This window comes from Tachypleus tridentatus, chromosome 12 (assembly GCF_004210375.1).
Source record: "Tachypleus tridentatus isolate NWPU-2018 chromosome 12, ASM421037v1, whole genome shotgun sequence".
In the NCBI taxonomy this organism is placed as follows: Eukaryota; Metazoa; Arthropoda; class Merostomata; order Xiphosura; family Limulidae; genus Tachypleus; species Tachypleus tridentatus.
The window spans coordinates 88,805,361-88,823,851 of record NC_134836.1 but is presented as its reverse complement, the minus strand read 5'-3'; the positions used below and the strand labels follow the sequence as shown (position 1 = coordinate 88,823,851).

The 18,491-nt window shown below is 32.8% G+C and overlaps 2 protein-coding genes across 14 annotated transcripts in view; one reads left to right on the top strand and one right to left on the bottom strand.

Annotated features, from left to right (window-relative positions):
- LOC143233930 (uncharacterized) overlaps positions 1–16,466 on the top strand; it is an 86,611-nt gene extending 70,145 nt beyond the window's left edge. For all 4 annotated transcript variants that reach the window (XM_076470829.1, XM_076470828.1, XM_076470831.1 and 1 more), the window contains exons 13-17: positions 2,500–2,606; positions 4,022–4,202; positions 4,581–4,676; positions 7,281–7,386; positions 8,041–16,466. In XM_076470829.1, coding sequence (XP_076326944.1) covers positions 2,500–2,606; positions 4,022–4,202; positions 4,581–4,676; positions 7,281–7,386; positions 8,041–12,133 — 4,583 coding nt within the window. In that variant the 3' untranslated portion in view covers positions 12,134–16,466. The remainder of the gene's footprint in view (positions 1–2,499; positions 2,607–4,021; positions 4,203–4,580; positions 4,677–7,280; positions 7,387–8,040) is intronic.
- Positions 4,053–18,491, bottom strand: part of LOC143233932 (UPF0538 protein C2orf76 homolog) — a 30,211-nt gene continuing 15,772 nt past the window's right edge. For 8 of the 10 annotated variants that reach the window (XM_076470834.1, XM_076470832.1, XM_076470836.1 and 5 more), the window contains one exon: positions 4,053–4,187. In XM_076470834.1, coding sequence (XP_076326949.1) covers positions 4,139–4,187 — 49 coding nt within the window. In that variant the 3' untranslated portion in view covers positions 4,053–4,138. Of the gene's footprint in view, positions 4,188–16,298; positions 18,468–18,491 lie in introns of those variants that run through there. The other 2 variants (XM_076470841.1, XM_076470840.1) reach the window with 1 other exon arrangement.

Below are 18,491 nucleotides of genomic sequence, written 5' to 3'. Positions count from 1 at the left end.
GTTTTATTAACCTGATAATTGTATATAGTATATAAAAACACACTAAGAAAATAACTATTTAGATACCACAAAAATAATGAATTCTGCCACAAAATTATTATTTTGATATAGTGAATGTAAAAAAAGCACAAAAAAGAATTTTTTTAAGCAAAATTTTATGTCATTTTCAGACATACTGTTTTCAAAAGAGATTATAAAACAAAAAATTAGTTCACCTTGAAAATAAAAATAACGAATAGTAAGAAAGCAGTACAAAGTGACAGTCATCATTTTAGGTATAATTTAAAGTTATATGATTTAATATCTTTCATTTAAACCCCCTTCGGTGTGGATTGCTGTACATGGTGAGGGGATCTCCCAGGGAAGGTTCTGTTCTTTCAGTTTACCTCCTCTGGGATCTAAACACCCACCCACGTGTTTGCCGTGCATGGTGACCTGTGAAGGGGAGGAGAGGGTCCTGGTGGTTGTGGGTCTAACCCTAACATGCTACATTGGCCTTAAATTCCTGTTGACAGACAGCCTTGGGGTGGCCCCTCCTAGAGTCAGTTAGCTGGTCCACTTGGGCTTGGGTCAGTACCAGTGTTGGATGTTCTCAACAGGTGCTGTTGACATTGTATTTGATGCTAGTGTTTGGGTATAGTGCTCACAAAACCATGGTTTTGCTGCAGTGTCCTTATTTAGTATTGTAGTGCATCCCTTCATAGGGCTCCATGATGGGTGGGGTCAGTGGACACCTAAGTATTCTTTTTTTTTATTATGGATCCTCCAAATAAAAACTTAAGTAAAATAGTGAAAAACAGTCCATAGGTAAATGATGTTTTGAAGATTCTGAGCAGCAATCTTCAACATCTGTAACACTTGTTGTACTTCATTTTCTTATACTACATTCACTTTCAGACAAACATTTAGGGCAGATGTCTCCCTTTTTCATTGAGAATCGACTTGAGGGACTTGCTGGCTCTCCAAAGTTAGTAAAGAAGCTTCGCTCTCATAATATGTTGGTGGAAATATCTACGGTTCAACACAGTGAACTCCTCGTGCATTCAAAGGCAATTGGGGATATACCTTTTGAGGTTATGCCTTATGCTACTTTGAATTCATCGTGAGGAGTTATTGTTGAGAGGGATTTGAAGAACATCCCAGAGTCAGAGATTCTCTCTGGTTTCTCCATCCAAAAAGTTTCTGCAGTGAGGCTTATCTCCACTCTCAAAGATGGAATTATGATGCAGACCAATGTCCTCATTCTGACATTTACATCACTGCATCCACCTGCCACTATCAAGGCAGGTTATCTTAATTGCAAGGTATGGTAATACATTCCAGACCCTCTCAGAGGTTTCCAGTGTCAGCAGTTCATTCACTTTGAAAACGTAATGTCATGGTTCCTAAACGTGTGCTCGTTGCTGTGGCAAGGACCACAATGCCTATGAGTGTGAAATGGATTTTCATTGCATCAGTTGCAATGGCTGTTGCCCTAAATTGTTGGAAGAAAAAGAGGTGCAGCATTTGAAAACGATTCAAAACATTATTAACCCTGAGGCTTGAAAGTTTCTCTTCACCACTTCATCTCAGATGTATGTTGCTTCACTTTGTTCCACCTACAGTGGGAGTGCAGGTAGATCTCTCTGTCTCTTCTTCTCCCACCCCAAGATGCAAAATGATCATTCATTCACGTCCTCAGTTGCTGGAATCTGCATTCAACAACAAAGACCTGCCCATTCGACCCAGGGAAGGATCCATGGAGGTCAAAAGACCTCCCTCGAATAAAGATAATAAAGAAAAAGATGTGGTTGTAAACAGAAGGGCTCTCCATCCAATTTGCCTACACATAAATAAAAGTGGCTACCTGGATACAATGGAACTGTTGAGGTTTACATTCTAATCTAGATGACATCAAAGCATTGATTGCTTCCTACCATCCTGTATGTCTTTCCTTACAGGAAGCATTTCTGAAACCTGCGAATACAGTCACCTTTTGGCAGTTTTCATTATACAGAAATGACAGGCTGTGTGATGGATAAGTGCATGGTGTGGTGGCACTGCTGGTTGATCAACATGTGCACACCTTGTCTTTACCGTAGCCATCAGTGTTTCCTTGAGTCATTCCATCACTGTTTGTTTTCTCTACCTGTTGCCTGGAATGACCTATGAGTTTCTCAGTTTATTTTAGCAGCACCAGCAGTCTGTATGTATAATGATTTACTGTTCATATATATTATTTCATGATTAGTAAAATGCAGTTATTGAGTAAGTTGAGTTGAAAATACTCATGCATGCAATGTAATTGATATACACGAAAAAAGATGTCCACCTTGTTGAGTCAAGTTTATTACATGCTCATGAGTAAAATTGGTTTTTGTTTCCAATTTGGTAACTTCTGAAGTAGTATGCCTTTATTGTTGTTTGCAGATGTTAAGTAGTGGCATATGTAAATTATTAAAGACAATATTTGAGTATAAGCTACTAAAAGCCATTTTTTTTAACATTGAATATGTCTAGGCATCGAATGTGCAGATATGTCAACTTCTCAGTCATTACTGTCTTTGATTACAAAGGAATCGTCAAAGGGTAAACTTCAGTATAGCAGCAGTCATGGTCTCTATGTGGTAAGCATTTCTTAGTACATTTAAAACAAGTATCAGAATGAATATTTCTGGTAATGCACAGACTTAATTTTGGAATTTCTCTGAAAATATCATAGCTAAAAATAATGACTAGGCACCAAACATTGACCAAAAGTCGGTCATATAAAGAGTAAGAATTTTGTATGCAACTACATCTTACTCTTAAAGATGAAAAATTGTGCTCAAAAAATTAAATGTAATAATCCACCAAAAGCTGTTTGAAAAACTTTATCTTCAATATTTGAGTATTTCTTAATAAGAGAAGTGATTATTGTTTTAACACCAGTTTTTTTCCATTACATGATTAGCAAATGACCATTTTTATATGGTCAGTAATGATATTTATGTACTGAACTATGTTTAATTTCAGAGTAATTAGCATTTCTACAATCTGTGTGTTATCATAAAGTGTTTTGAAAAACATGAATACTTTGAAAAATCATTAATTATGTTAATTGTAAATATGATTTGATAACATTGAACATCTAAATCAAGAATAATTGTCATAGTCTAAATAAATCTGTGTATATCTGTAAATTTCCATTGTAATATACATTTTAAAGGGAATATTTCATAGTTTTATTATTATTATTTTTTTTTTTACAAATCTTATATTAACAATTGTAAAAAATTCCATGACTTTTTTTTAAACATAGTTATGATGGTATGATTTTTTGCTTTGTTGATGAGAGAGATGTTGAAAATTTAATAAAGCATAGAAAGAGCCTTTGTTGTGAATGTTTGTTTTTGCTTTTTCATTGCCTAAGTATTAAAATAGAAAATTCAAATTATCAATATATTACTTACAGTTTAGTTTCTAGTAAAATAATGTATTTATGGAAATTTAAATATGATTTTTTTTTCATTTAGGTTCCTTGCATAATTTTAATTCTACCAAATTAAGAAGTACAGTAATTAAAGAACTTGTTTCTTTTTGAAAAACACAAATGATAATTTTAGAGTGTTTTTCAACCTTTACTTAACAGATCAATTTCCCTGGTGCTCATTAAAACCATTGATGGTAAAATCCTCTTGAAATGAAATAATGGTGATAGAAACTTGCTTATTCTTCTGAATTTTCAAGTGTATGATAACCTGGTATGCATTTAAATATTTTCATGCTTTTGTTATTATATACCTTATGAAGAATATTCTATGCTTTACTTCTGCAGATCATCACTTGTAGAAGAGTGGTAAGTTTATGAACTAACAATGTAAAATCTGGGTCTTGGTTCCCTGTGGTGGGTAGAATGCATATAGCTTATTTTGTAACTTTGTATTACAACAAATAAAAAAGTTCCATAGGACATTGTTAGGAAAATGTGTTTAAATCCCATTACTTTTATGATTTTAAAATAATGTGAACATGAATTATAAAGCTTGTTTTTATCTTGTAGACTCTTCCAGATCAGCATCATTGTTACTATCTGAGTAGCAGTACAGATCTTCAGGGAGTTCTAGTGTCTGGGGTCCCTTTTACCCATCCTACTCATGTTCCCCAAATTCTGGTTTTTCTACGACAGCAAGTCTTGTTCAATACTGTGATAGGTAGCTGTATCAGGCCTGCAAGTAAAACAGGTATGGAGGATTTCAACAGTTGGAAACACAAACATTAAACATAAAAGCTTTTTCTTTTTATACTAGACTTGCATATTTATGAATGTCTCAAATGATGTTTCTATTTATTGGCCTTAACAGCAAGATATACTGTGTTTACTGTAACAGTGACTAGAAATTTGATATCAAGTCATATTTGAGTAATTTGCTTTGAGATTTCTTAAATTTATATTGTTGTTTATTTTCCTTAGTTGCTTACAGTTAACTCTCAACTTGTGTTGTGGTGATCAAGTCTGAACGTATTAGCGTATTTTATTAATAGTACCTAATTAATGCTGTGACACAATTGTAAATACCATACTATTAAATATGCAAAATTTTGTACACATTTTTTTATAGATGTGGATTCTCCCCTGTTGTTTGAAGTTTCTGTTCTAACAACCACACATCTCAGCATTTCCTTTGAACATCCACTTGAGGAATCTTTGGCTACTGGTAAGTTGATTCAGGAGATCTAGCATAGCCTAATGGTTAATTCTTCTATTCTTCAGTAAAAACACAGCCCAAGAGGTAGTGTTAGGTGTTGTTAATAAGCTGCATTTCCTCTAGTCTTTCACTATTAAATTAGGAATGGATCTGTGGGCACTATCAGATAAGTCTGCACAAGAATACCCAGAGATGGATTAACACGTAAGGTGCCCCAATGGTTGCAAACAGTCTCAGGACTCACAAAAAGATTTAGGTGGCTGTATTTATTCAGTTGCTATTCTCCAATTTAAATATACAAAAACTGGTTAAAAAATTGCTGAGTTTTAAAAACAGTAGTATGACAAAATATCACAGTCAATATTTTAATTTTTTATTGCCTGCCTAAATCAGATGATAAATCTTGTGTCTTAATTTGTTCATAGTGATCAAATTCATTGATAGATTCACAGTATTTTATAATTTGTTTTCAGTCATGTTTAGGTTGCAGTTTTTAATTCTAGTTGTACACTAAAGTTCATAGTTATTCTGTAGGTCAGATTCAGTATATTAATTAGTTTTTAATTTGGTTATGTTACAAACACTGGGTAGTAGCTGTACAAAATATTGTTTGGTACAAAATAGAAAAAAATGACTTAGGGTTTTTTGTCTGGCAAGCAATAAATTCAAATGCTTTAATTTGGTAAAAGGATAAATTGAGAAGAAACCAGAATATGAGTTCAAGAAAGTTTGTTGAATATTTATTTATAATTGTCTTTAAGTTTTCAATTTCTGTACCATTATTTACATTACGTTAAAGTTGCATTCTAGCTCATAAATTAAAGTTGTAGAAAGATGTCTTTTTATTGCTTTTTTTATATAGGGGAAATTACAATTTTCAATAATGTGCAAAAATGTTAGGAGAAGAGAATATTTTGTCATTCAATCTTATGAGGCTAATTTTTCCATTAGGGTTCTATTTAAATGAACATGCTGATCAAATTCAGGGTCTGAAATAACTGTCATAGCACCACATGCAGTGTCTTAACTTCATAGAAAGAAGCTAGCAAAGCATGGACATATGGTGCCATTACTACATGCTACAAGAAGTCAATTTAATAGCATTCCACAAATAAACCTTGATAAAAACAGAGTTTAATACTATATATCAAGGTTTGTTGTTTTGTCATAGTTTGTAAAGCATAGAGAATTGTCACTAGAACATAGAGTTCGCATAAAATATTTACATGATGTTGATTGAACTCTCCAATAAACTGCTGCAGACTTGAAATTCTCCCCAAACACTGTTAGGTACATCCTAGATCATGAAACCAAGACAGGTAAACTTAGGATAGGAAGAGGAAGAACATCTAAACTCAATAATACTGATGTGAAGTATCTTCATTTATGCAGCCTTTTGAAGAGAAGGAAGACTGCCACTGATCTCAAGCATAAGATAGTCAACCATGTACCAAAAGACAGAAAAGTGTTGATATCTGGAGTACCAAGAGGGAGGATTTAATGGAATATTTGGTTGTGTAACAGTTAATAAACCTTTTCTTTGATCTATAACTGTCGACAAGAGACTTAAATTTGTTGACAGGGACTAAAACTGCACTGTTGATGAATGGAAAAGTTATTATTGCATGGATAAGTCCAAGTTTAGAATATATAGTTCAAAGTGTAGGTTGTTTGTCCAGTGGAAGGAATGTGAAAGATACAATAACACATAGCACCTAACAGAAAGCATAAAGGAGGTATTGTGATGGTTTGGGGGTGTTTTCTGCTGAGGCCACAGGAGATATTTGTAAGATAGATGGAATTATGGACCAACACAAATATCATGATACTGACTTGTCATAGTATACCAGTAGTTTGCGTATTATTAGTAAAGAATTCTGCCACCAATAAAATAATGAACTCAAACACTCATCCAACCTATTAAGAAATTACTTAGTTACGAAAGGAGCTGCTGGAGTCATTTTAATGATTCAATGGCCCACACAGAGTCCCAATCTCACCTCAACTGAGCAGTTCTGAGATTTGATAGATCAAAAACTTAACAAATCAAGTTACTTCCAAATAAACTTTGTGTGTGTGTATTAGAGACATTTGAAGTAAAATTACAAAGGATACTGACTAAATATTTTATAACAATGCATGAAAACCTGTCTGTAGTTATTAAAGCTGAAGGGGACACAAAATATTAACTGCTTACTGAACTCAAACACTTCTTCTAAGTTTCTGTTATACAAAATATGAAGATTTATAAAATATTGATGCTTCTTCACTTTCTATTGTTCATTGAAAGTAACCTGTTTTACTTTTTCTTAACACTTATATGGTATTAGAACAAGGCAGTTACCATTTTGCTGCATTGGACTTGCTTATCAGGCACTACCTGAATGAAAAAAAAAATGCCAGTTATAATTTATTCTTTTTCTGCTAAGTAATAAAATCATAATTTGAAAAAAAATTATAATGTATCATTGTTTTCAGTCTTTTCTGTTTTTGCATAAGTAGAAGTTTTTAAATTTCCATAACTTATTGATACAATAGTTACATAAAGTTGTGCTGGCTGACTGAACACATTCAGTGAATTGAAAATTTTTTTTTCCTTGTTGGTTTTTCTAGTTGATGTTGATCTACGAGATATTACCAATGTGAAGTGCAAAATTTTCACCTTGACCAATGACACTCCGCTTTGCACTGATGAATATACAAGCAAAGTGATGCAACGGTGTGTATGCATTTTACATTACATACGTATGCAGTTGAAATTGAGTCTAATATGTTCTAAGGACATGCCTCTTTTACGGAGCTTTAAATTCAGTTTGGTGTCAAGAGATTTTACACCTAAATGTACAATATTTTTTTAAAATTTAAATTCAGTTTGGTGTTAAGTGGTTTTACACCCAAATGTACAATATTTTTTTTATGGTTGAACATTGTCAAATTGAAACTTTCTTTGAAAAAATTAATATAGCATATTTCCCTTTTTAAATGCAAAAATGATACTGACAATTACGAGATTTCATTGCTTAATAAGAGTTGTTCATGTAATTTGGTTTGAATCCTGTATGACATTTCTTCTACAACAGTGTTTTGCATAATAGTTCAATAAAGTAATGGTCTATTAAGTACTTAATATTACTTGAAAACTTGCACTATTTGGGATGGTAGTAGGCCATAATGTAACTAGTTACTTTTAATGAAATATGCAAAAAAAAAAAAAGGAGAAATATATTAACAGAAGAATATATACATAAAAGCATTGATATTTGTAGGTTGTAGAATTGGATGCAGTACTAAAGTTAAAAGTTACAAGTTTCATAAGTTATTTTTATATCAAGTCAGTAGATGTTATCATCATTAAAGTATATTGTTTTTTCAGGTGTTTGTCCATCCCAGTAACTATGCGAGCAGTTTTGCGGAAAGCACATGTGCAACGACAGCAAACAAGAGCTTCAGCTCAAGGAGATTTCTTTTATGGTCCTGTTCCTGGTGAGCCAGGACTGCCTTACTTCTCTCAGTTACCAGGTTATGGTGCTGGAAGTAGCCTTGGAAGTAACAGCAGTTTTGGAGCAGGGGACTTCAGTAATTTAACAAATAAGATGAGTAGTAATGTAGTTGATAGGATGATTGAAAATGCAAATAATCAACCTGATGCTGTTAAACCTAAAGATGCAATTCAAAATACAAGTGCAATACAGTATCCTTTGTCAAGTTCAGTTTCACCTAGTGGGGAAACATCTATGGGGTTTAGTCCTGCATCTCACATGCAGATTGGAGGATCACAGGCTATTAACACAGCACCTGATCAGGATTTTTTTCCTTTTGGCCATGAACAAGGAATGACAAGTGACTCAAATCCTTTGAGTAGAAATTTAATTGCCTCTGGCCTACCATCTACAACTCAAGCCTACCAACAGCAGGGTAGATCAAATGCAATGTTAATGAATATGTTAAGTGATGTGCCAGCAGCCAATTCTCTTGCTACCTCTTTTCCTTTTTTATCCCAGACTACTACAACTGTAAAACCTCGTAAGCAACGAAAACGGAAGACAACTTCAGAGCTTCGTAGCCCAGGAAGATCGGGAGGGAAAAGAGCAAGTGAAGATGATAGTCGAGATTTACCAACTCCTGATAGTGAAAGCACAGAAACATCAATGTCTTTTGAACATAACTTTCATATGTCAGCATCTTTCACAGAACAGCAGTATGTTAGACCACCAAGTACACAAAGTAATTTTGTGAAAGGTGAAACTTCTCCAGCATATCCTGTTTTGGCTGATGAAGGTATAAATTTTCCTTCTGATCCAACTCATGCATTACTAGGTATTTCATTTACAACAGCTGGAAGAAGTTCAGGCATTGAGGGTGGTAGCTATAAATCACAGGCTGAATCACTGGGAACAAATTACCAAGCTAAAATACAGCATTCTGAAACATCTAGTCCCTTAGATTTGGATACTATAGCAACAAGTTCAGAGGACAATACAGGAGGTACTGTTGGAGAAGGAGTAGATGTTGACATGGATTTGACAGAAGCTGGCACATTTGGTATGGATCTTAACCCAGCTATAATGGCATCTAAACTTGCTGCATCAATGGATAGGCAGAATCGTAAAGTGAAACGATTAAAAAGTAATGACAGTGAGACAAAGTCAGAAACAAGAAACTCTCCTTTAGAGGAGTTGAAGTGTGAAAAGGATTTGTATAATGTTTCAGAAGAGGAAAAGACAAATGAAAAACTTATAGGTGGAAGTTTAGAGCAAGATAAATATTTTGTGTCAGATACAGAAATACCTTGTAAAACACCTCCTGCTACACGTAGCTCTCCATCCCCTTTAGGTACTTCTTTTAAAATAGCAAAATCTGGTGATAGTCTTAAGATATCCAAAACAGAAAGCAAAAGTAAACAAAAGGAAAGCCGTAGATCTTCCAGCGTTGGTGAGAGCCCTACAGTTTCTTCAGGGAAACGTAAAGGAGATGCTAAAAAAGAACGAAAAAAGAAACGTGCTGAGAGTGCTGACAGTATTGATCGGAAATCTCCTATCAAATTGACTTTGGAAACTACTCTTATGCCTCCTCCAGCTTCACTTTCATCAGAAACCTCGTCTGTATCTGTTGTTTCTTCTGCCAGTACTGAAACTCAACCTCTTCGTCCCATAACCTTGAACATGAAACCCCTTTCTTTAGTTTCTTCTAGTTCTTCTGGAACATCAAAGTCTACAGCAGTTTCCAGCAAGAAGTCATCTACTAGTTCTGGGTCAGGAAGTGGCAGTAACAGTCCAACTCCAAAGTCGATTTCCTCAAATAAAGTTTCTATGATATGTGAAAAAGGAAGCATTAAATCTTCTCCAGCATCCCAGTCTCAGACTTCAGGAAACTTACGAACTAATATTGATTCTGAAGGTAGTACAAAAATGATCATCTCTACACCATCTCTGAAAATACAAACAAAGCACAAACAAGGATCTAGTTCCAAAAGTAACAGTTCCAGCACTTGGGGATCAGGAGGTGTAGGCATCTCTGCATTATCTTCTCAAGTAGGAAGTGGATCTAGCAGTGGAGGAAGGTCTTCTCCTAGCAAAGGAAACACTCCTCGGACAGCCATTCTCAAATTGAAAAATCTAAATTTGCCTGCTTCTACAACCATAACACCTGTTGCTTCCAAGCCTTCAGCAGGTTCAACTGTTGGCCAGTCAAATATCACAAGTTCCTCAGTCATCTCTTGCAGTGTTTCCATTATTCCAGCTTCAACTCCTTCTGTAAGTACAACAGTAGCTAAATCTCAACAGTCATCTTCCACTACTTTATCAGGCAGTTACAAATCCACAAGCACTGGAATTCGCTCTCGAAAGGGATCTTTGAGTGATGTAATTGACAAATTGAGAGTAAATGCAAGTCATGCCCAACAAGTAGCTACAACTGTAGGTAAAGCAGAGAGCAGCAGCAGTAAACCTGACACCACTAGTGAGAGAAAAGAATCTAAGCCTGACAAAAAGGATAGTGGATCTGTTAAAGAGTCAGGAAAGGAGCGAGAGGGCTCTACTTCAAGAAGTGGGGAATCCAAACCTAAATATTCCAGCTCTGATCAGTTCACCGTTAAGCCAAGTGCTCAAGGAATTAAATTAACTGTTACTAAAACACGCTCAAGTGATGGAAACTACAAAGCATCAAGTAAGAACAAGGTACAGTCAGGTTCAAAAAATATGGCTGTAACTTCAAGCTCCATCTCAAATTCAAATAAGCCAGTAAGTTCATCTGGAAACACTGTGCAGAAAAATGTTAGTCCTTCTGGTAAAAAAAATACACCTTCCAGCAGTCCAAATACATCTCATAAATCTGCTACAGGAGGAAGTGTAACAAAATCATCTAGTTCATCTGTCCAGAAAGGTCTGTTCACATCTGCCAGTTCATCAACATCTTCTTCCTCTAAAGTTAGTTCTACTAGCAGTTCATCTGTGAAACTATCAACTAAAGTCTCCATCTCATCTAAAGATAAAAACTCTTCCTCATCCAAGATGGTTGAAAAAGTTGACAAACCAAAAACTTCTGTACTTGTATCTGAGAGCAAGGGCTCATTTTCAGAAAGTAAACAAGAAATTAAAAGTTCAACAACAACTTCAGGAAGTACCAATCTCATGCCTCCACCTCAAAGCAGTAAGCCTCTTTCAGAGTTGAGAATAACTGGAGGTAATACTCCTAAAAGATCTGAGGAATCTCCTTTGAGGCATTCTCCGAGACACACTCCAACTAGAGACAGTGCTGATGAAAGTGAGAGTGAGAAAGTATTTTGGTTATTGTTAGCTCAAACAAAGATGGATTCACAGAATTCATCTATTGCAAGAGCATCAGATGCACCAGAAAATTCAAAAGGAGTGAGTCCTGTAAGATCTGTATCTGATGACAAAAGTTATGTTACAAGTAGCACAGATGTAAAGCCATCTATGCCACCTGTAACACCTTCAGATCTTGTATCAATCACTGATCAAGACATGTTGGAAAATCAAAAGAAAAATGAAGTTTCATCATCTATTCGGGCAGAAGATGCTGTTACAAGTACTTCTTCTAATGTTGAAGAATCATCAAAGCTTCCATCTGCAATACCTGCAAGAAGTGGAAAGGTTAAAAGAAAGAACTCAGATAGTGAGAGCAGTCCTGAAGATGGCCTAGTTATTGATTGTCCTGGAATTCCAAGACTTCAGAAGTCTCCTGAGAAAAAGGCCAGAATTTCTAGTCCAAAATCTGAGTCTGTGCCACCAAACACTACAGTAACACATGAATCAACAGAAAAAACAGAACCATCTCCAAGTAGGACTATTGCTAAGTCTCCATTCCAGTCTACTCCAATTGAATCTCCTGGCATTGTTCGTACTCCTCCATCTAATCAGTCAGTCACAAGTTCAATGTCTCGTCCCTCTCCATGCGATATAGATGATGATCTTATGGATGAGGCATTAATAGGTTTAGGTAAATGACAACATGAATGTGGTGTGTGGAATGGATGCAGTATTGCAGCTGAGAAATATAAACATATTGTAGAGCTTGTTAGTTTATATGGTGAGCAGAAAATTAATAAATCTATTCTTTTATAAAATGCAACTGATCCACACACCATTATATACAAGAGGGAATTACAGTTAGAGTAAGTTGTTATAATAACTTTTATCGAATTAACAAAAGATAAGATTTTTACATATACACAACTACAGGGAACCTATATAAACAAAGTCTTGAACGCGTTAATTAAAATCAATTGGAAGGTTTAAGACAATATATTTTGAAGACAATTCAAAATAAAAACATTAGGTGGCAGAAGGTCAGAATATTACATTGTGACTTTATATATGTAAATAAATATAATGGGACTGGCTGTTTAATTCTATAGCTATTGTTTTAACAAATTTTAAATCTCGTAAATGATTAAATGTAAATAGATAAACTTTTTCAAATTTATTTAAAATGTGCGTGATATTTTCTCTTCATGTAAGTTTACAGAAATTTTAGTTTTCTCAGTAGACATGATACTTGAGAAGCTAGTGACAGTAAATAATCTTAAACATATATATTGAGCAGTATTAGAAATGATTTAATATGTATTGGTAATCTGTAGCTTCTCAGAAGTACGTTTTCTTTTAAGGCCTCCCAGTGGCTCATTGGTAAGTCTGAAGAGTTCATAATGATACAAATCATGTTTTGATATCCACACTAGGCAGAACACAAACAGCCCATTGTGTAGCTTTATGCTCAACAACAAATAAACATCATGTAAGAACTTTGTTAAAAATAAATACTATAGTGATCATCCTTCAGTGGATCCACTGGTAAGCTTACATACTTAAATTGCTAAGATCAAGGGTTTGATGAATAGCATAGATAGCCCTTAGTGTAGCTCTGTACCAAAAAAACAATCCTTAGTAATGTAATGAATAGAAACATTTAATTGGTAACATTTCTGTTATTATATTATAAATACACTGTATTTAAAAACTAAGAAACAAAAAACATCAGAAACTAAATGTGTGAAGTCCATAGGTTTAAAACTCAAATAAAACATACATTTTACACTACTGGTTTTCTCTCTTTTAGTTAACTCTGCAAGGTATTTGTCATTTGGTAAATCTTACTTGTGGATGTTATGGGTTTAAAACAATATGTGTTGTATTAAAGGAATGTCTAAATGAATTTCCTATCCTTGGTTGCAAATTAGTAGTTTGGCACATTAATTTGGTGGCATGAAAATTTGTTAATTCACAAGTTTCTAACAGCTTGCATTGTGAAGAACTTCCTGTAATTTAAATTATATACATCAATAACTTTTAACTTCTGCAGTATTTTTTTTTACAATTTTGTTTTTAAAATTATAAATTGCTTTTAAAAAGTTCTATTACTATCATAAATTTTTATCTTTCTTAACTTGTTCATTTAGGAGATATATAGGGCTATTGTTCTTGACAAGATGAATCTTGAATAATGATTGCTGTATGATGCCTAGAAGAGAATTTTATAGTTTTACACCCACATCTATTGTGCTTGCTATACCGATATCAAGCATTGCTTTACTTTACAAATCATTACCAAAAGTAACATGCTTTTGACTAAAACTAGCAGTTACCAATACATCTTGTAATTTTTTTCAGTATCAGTCAGTAGATATCTTACTTTTTAAAACCTTTTTTTTTATCACTACTCTATAGTGCCATTAAAAATATACGATTAAGGTTTCCGCTAACATCAGGAACATTATATTTTCTTAGTTTAGTTTATAGTTTGTCATTTAAATAGTATAGTTTTTTTACATATTTTTTTAGAAATACTACATTTTGCCTTTGTGTATTATATTTCAGAGATGGCTTTAATGTAATCTGAATCTATTTTTCTGTGTTGAAGACAACATTAGAGTGAAGGCAAATGTACGAACCAAAATGTTAAATATTCATATTTTAATTTCTGTGAAATTAACATTTTCTGTTTCCTTTTCTTGTATATTGTTATTCAAAAGTCTAAAGATCTCTTAACAATTGTAAGCATAAAGTTTTATCATGTAAAAGTTAGTGAAACTGTTTTTACTTCAACATGTGCAGGTTCTTTCATAGGTTACACAGCAGTGCTAGTAGAAACTTTGTAAACAGCACTGAAGAATTAAGGTAAACATCTGATGAGTAATATTTTGTAAATCTGTGTTTGCATTTATTGGCTTTGTTTATTACATATGCAAAGACAGTCAGTGATATAAACTTTATTTACAGTGGGTTTCAACTTTAGATGTTAAAAGTAAAATAAACAGAATATTAATGGGCTATGTTTAATATTTGGAACGCTCAGGGTTCATACCTTAACACCATATGATTAATAATGAAAAAGGCTGCTCATTTTAGTTCTGGTATTACAATTTTGTTTTCATTATATTGGAGTTGCCTAGAGGCTGAAATAAACGTAATAACATAAAATATAGTTTCACTGAGAGAAACAGATATATGTATTTAAGAGGTTACGTGAAATTTTTGAGACAAAAGTATTTTCAAGCTTAAAATCACTTTACACTCATACTAGTTTTTAAAAAATGTAAGATTTCACAAACAAATATCAATAAAAAATCAAATTTTGTTGTATGCAAAAGCCTAGTTACTACTTACTGAAAGTGTATTAAATTTTGTGAAGATACACTTAATACATTAAAACGTAGTAGCATAAATTGTAATAAGCACAAATGGTTATGAGGTAAGTCCCTTGAACAGAGCTCATGCTCAGTTATTTTGCAAGCAAGAATCAGAACTAATCATTAGTAACATTTCAGGATCATTACATTTTTCTCAACTTAGGTCATAAATAGTTTGTCAATTTTACAGCTCTTACTCTGCAGTAGATCACAGTATTGTAGGTTAAAAATATTTTGTTTGCCTTTTCAGATTCACTAAAGTTAGTGCTGAACTCCCCTTCACATTGTACATACAGTTGGTGTCACTTGTTTTACAAACTACGCTGTGTAATAAATGGCCTATCATTTTATTGGTGTTAGTGATCTGAAGATTAGTGTAAATATTACTACAATTTTCTAATTATTTTCATTTTTTTTTCAGTACTGTAAAGTCATTTAGTTTGGAATTGCTACTCCAACAGCATAGTTTCATTGTAGTGTTACTATGCAATAAAATTATACTTTTAAAAAAAAAAAAGAGTTCCAAACTTATTTATAGTTAGGTTTTTACATTCTTTTATGAATGTTTTCATTAAATAATTTTAAAGCAATTGGATTATATAAAAATCAATTTTGTTAATACACTAAATTTGAACTTGTGGTAGTGACCAGAAAGACCACAAAAATGCACAAATTATAACAATTACTTTGTAATTCACTGTAAGGTTTCAGAAGATGGATTGACACACATTATTAACTGTGGAAAATTTAATTGGTAAACTTTGTACATAGCTTGCATATTTTAATTTTTGTACAATGAAGAAATTACTATTTCGAAACTAAATTTAATCTGGTTTTGTTCAGTTAGTGATTAATGCAACAATATTTTGATAACATCTATCTGTAATGCTCTGTTCTTAATGGGGTTTGAAGTGCAAGCACGTTTTTAATGTTACAAGAGGTCACTATTTTTATTCTTATTAGCCAAGGTTATGGAATTTGTCCTTTAAGAGTTTGGTGGAAGTTATTTTATTGGGTTTAATATGAAAAACTGTTTTTAACCATAAAATATATGCAAGTGTTCAATGCAAAGTTCAGTGAAGTTGAAATTAGTGCAAAACACCAGAATTTCAAAACTTGTATTTATGTCCCAGCCCTTTAAACAATTCAGAAAGTTTTAATAAATCTCACTGCTGGGATTCTTCTCAATTTGATCATTTAAGGAGTGGATGTCTTGACTTATAAGAAGAAAATGAAAGTGGAAAACCTTTTTGCAAATATTTTAGTTACCTAAAATTTTTAACTACAGTTTAGTTCACTGTAACACTAAACATTCCGAATGTAAAAAATCAGGCTCATTAGTAAGTTTTTAAATAAAGTTTTTTTTTTTTGTTGCTACTGCAACTACATGTAATTTGATTGTGGTGTGTGATAATGCTTTTCTTGAAGGCTGCCAATTTGTTTTTGATATATATCAATTACAGTATACATTAGTAGTACTGGTCTGTATTTGTATATATCTTTATTCAGTTTTTACTTGTGATTTAATTTACATTTTGTTGTCAATACTTGTACGAGGAATGAGATTTTACATTTTCTTGTATACCATCCACTTTAACTGTGGTATATTTGTAAATGATGTGATTAATTAAATACAGGATTATTTCCTCCAATGATGTCTGTTACATTGTGTATTAGTACTGAGCTCCTTTCAAAAATACATTGTTAGAGAACACTCAATTAAAAACTGCAAGTAACAAAAGTAAAAAAAATACAAGATCCAGATAACGATATTTTTCCACAACTAAACTGTCATACAAATTATACCACATTAATTCTTGTTTTAAAAGATACTGACAAAGTTTTCAGTGTATGTATGAATAAAAAATAATTATACATCCCAATTTGAACTTTCAATTAAGATGATCTGACTGTTAAAAAACAATGCAGAAATACATTGAAGCAAAAAAGTTTTAAACCATTACAATATAGTTTCACTGAACACTGTATAAATCATCCAACTTAAATGTTAAGTTACACAGAGGAAGGTGAGTTAATTAGTGTTTGGACAAACAGAAACCACATTGTTTTATTAACACATCTGTGTGCATTATGTATGTAAAACAGTATTTAAAACATTTCACTAAATTAAGAATATCCAATGTTTTTTTATAGCATCTTTGATAATCAATACAGACTAAATATTGAACTATTTAGATTTCTTCTCTCTAGTAACATCTATATTGTGATAAGTTTTCTGAGGACAAGTTTTTAATTGTAGTAATTTTATTATAATGTTGCTGTTACTATAGTTTTGAAGCTACTAAAACAGCTTGCAGTGTTTCATGGTAAAAGTGTTGTATGAAATTGCAAAAACTTAATTGTGTGATACTTTTAAACATACTTATCCCAACTATAGAATTTTTATATATTTAGTACAATAATTTTACAGGTATTTCTATCTCATGGGCTTCTGCAGTATTCATTACTTTGATTGTTCTGTGTTTTGTTTTTTTATGGAAATTTGTTCAAATGAAACAAAAGTTGATTTTGCTTTTCTTTTTCAAGTTTCTTATTGATAAACTCTAATATACAGCTGTATACATAAAGCATCTGATACTGGATAAACCAAAAGATGTATTTTAAACATGCTGTCAATACATGTTATTCTGTAGTCACATGATCTAAATTAGTAGCTTTTTTTTTTCCCAAGTGAGAGCCATTTGTTTATATCCTAAAATTTTATTAATTGCTTCATATAATTACAATGTATAACAATATAATTCTGTACTTAAAGGGGATAAATGAAAAGGTACCCCCCCCTTTTGAAACAATCTTTTATTAGATAACAGAAAAATATGTAAAATGTGTTTGTAGAATACACTTAAAATCTGTTCAAATATGATCAAGTCCTAATTTTAACATTGGCTTCTGCAACTACCTGAACTTTTCATGATTTGAGTTAAATTTTCCCATAAAAAGTGTTGTGCACCTGCTGTTGTTTCTTAGGTTGTCTTATTTAAATTAGCCTACAAAATGATAAAATAAGCTTCTCCAATTGTGGAGTCATTAAAAGATCTCAGAAATAAGAGAACTGATGTTATGGAATGGTCAGGTCAATCACCTACTATCAGTGCAATTGAAAATTCATGGGTTGAGTTAAACCAATCAATGAAAGATCATAAGCCAATGACGAACTTTAAGAAGTAAGTATGGCAGTTAATCAATCAGAAATATCTGCACAAGCTCACTGAAAGCATACCACATTGATGTGAAGCAGTTCTGAAATCTAAGGGAATGCTAAATAAATATACACTTGTGAAACTTGTTTAATCATTTTGTATGGTAACTGGGATAAGAAAACCTACAACTATAACATGCACACACAAATCATGATAAGTTAAAGTACTTAAAAAAGTCAGTGTTAAAATTAGGATTTGAGATTATATTTGAACAGATCTCATTGAGTGCATTCTAAAAACAGTTTTACATATTTTTTATGTAATAAAAGAATTACTATTTGTTTTGGGGAAGGGGCACTTTTTTGTCCAGACCCTGTATGCTTTAAAACCTCTTATTTCAACCATTATGTGGTGTGACAATGGTCCATAGATCAGCAGTTGAGAAACATTGATCTCCACACATTGCCACAAAAAGATTTCCCTTGGATCCATCTGTTCAGAATGTAAGGTAATTAG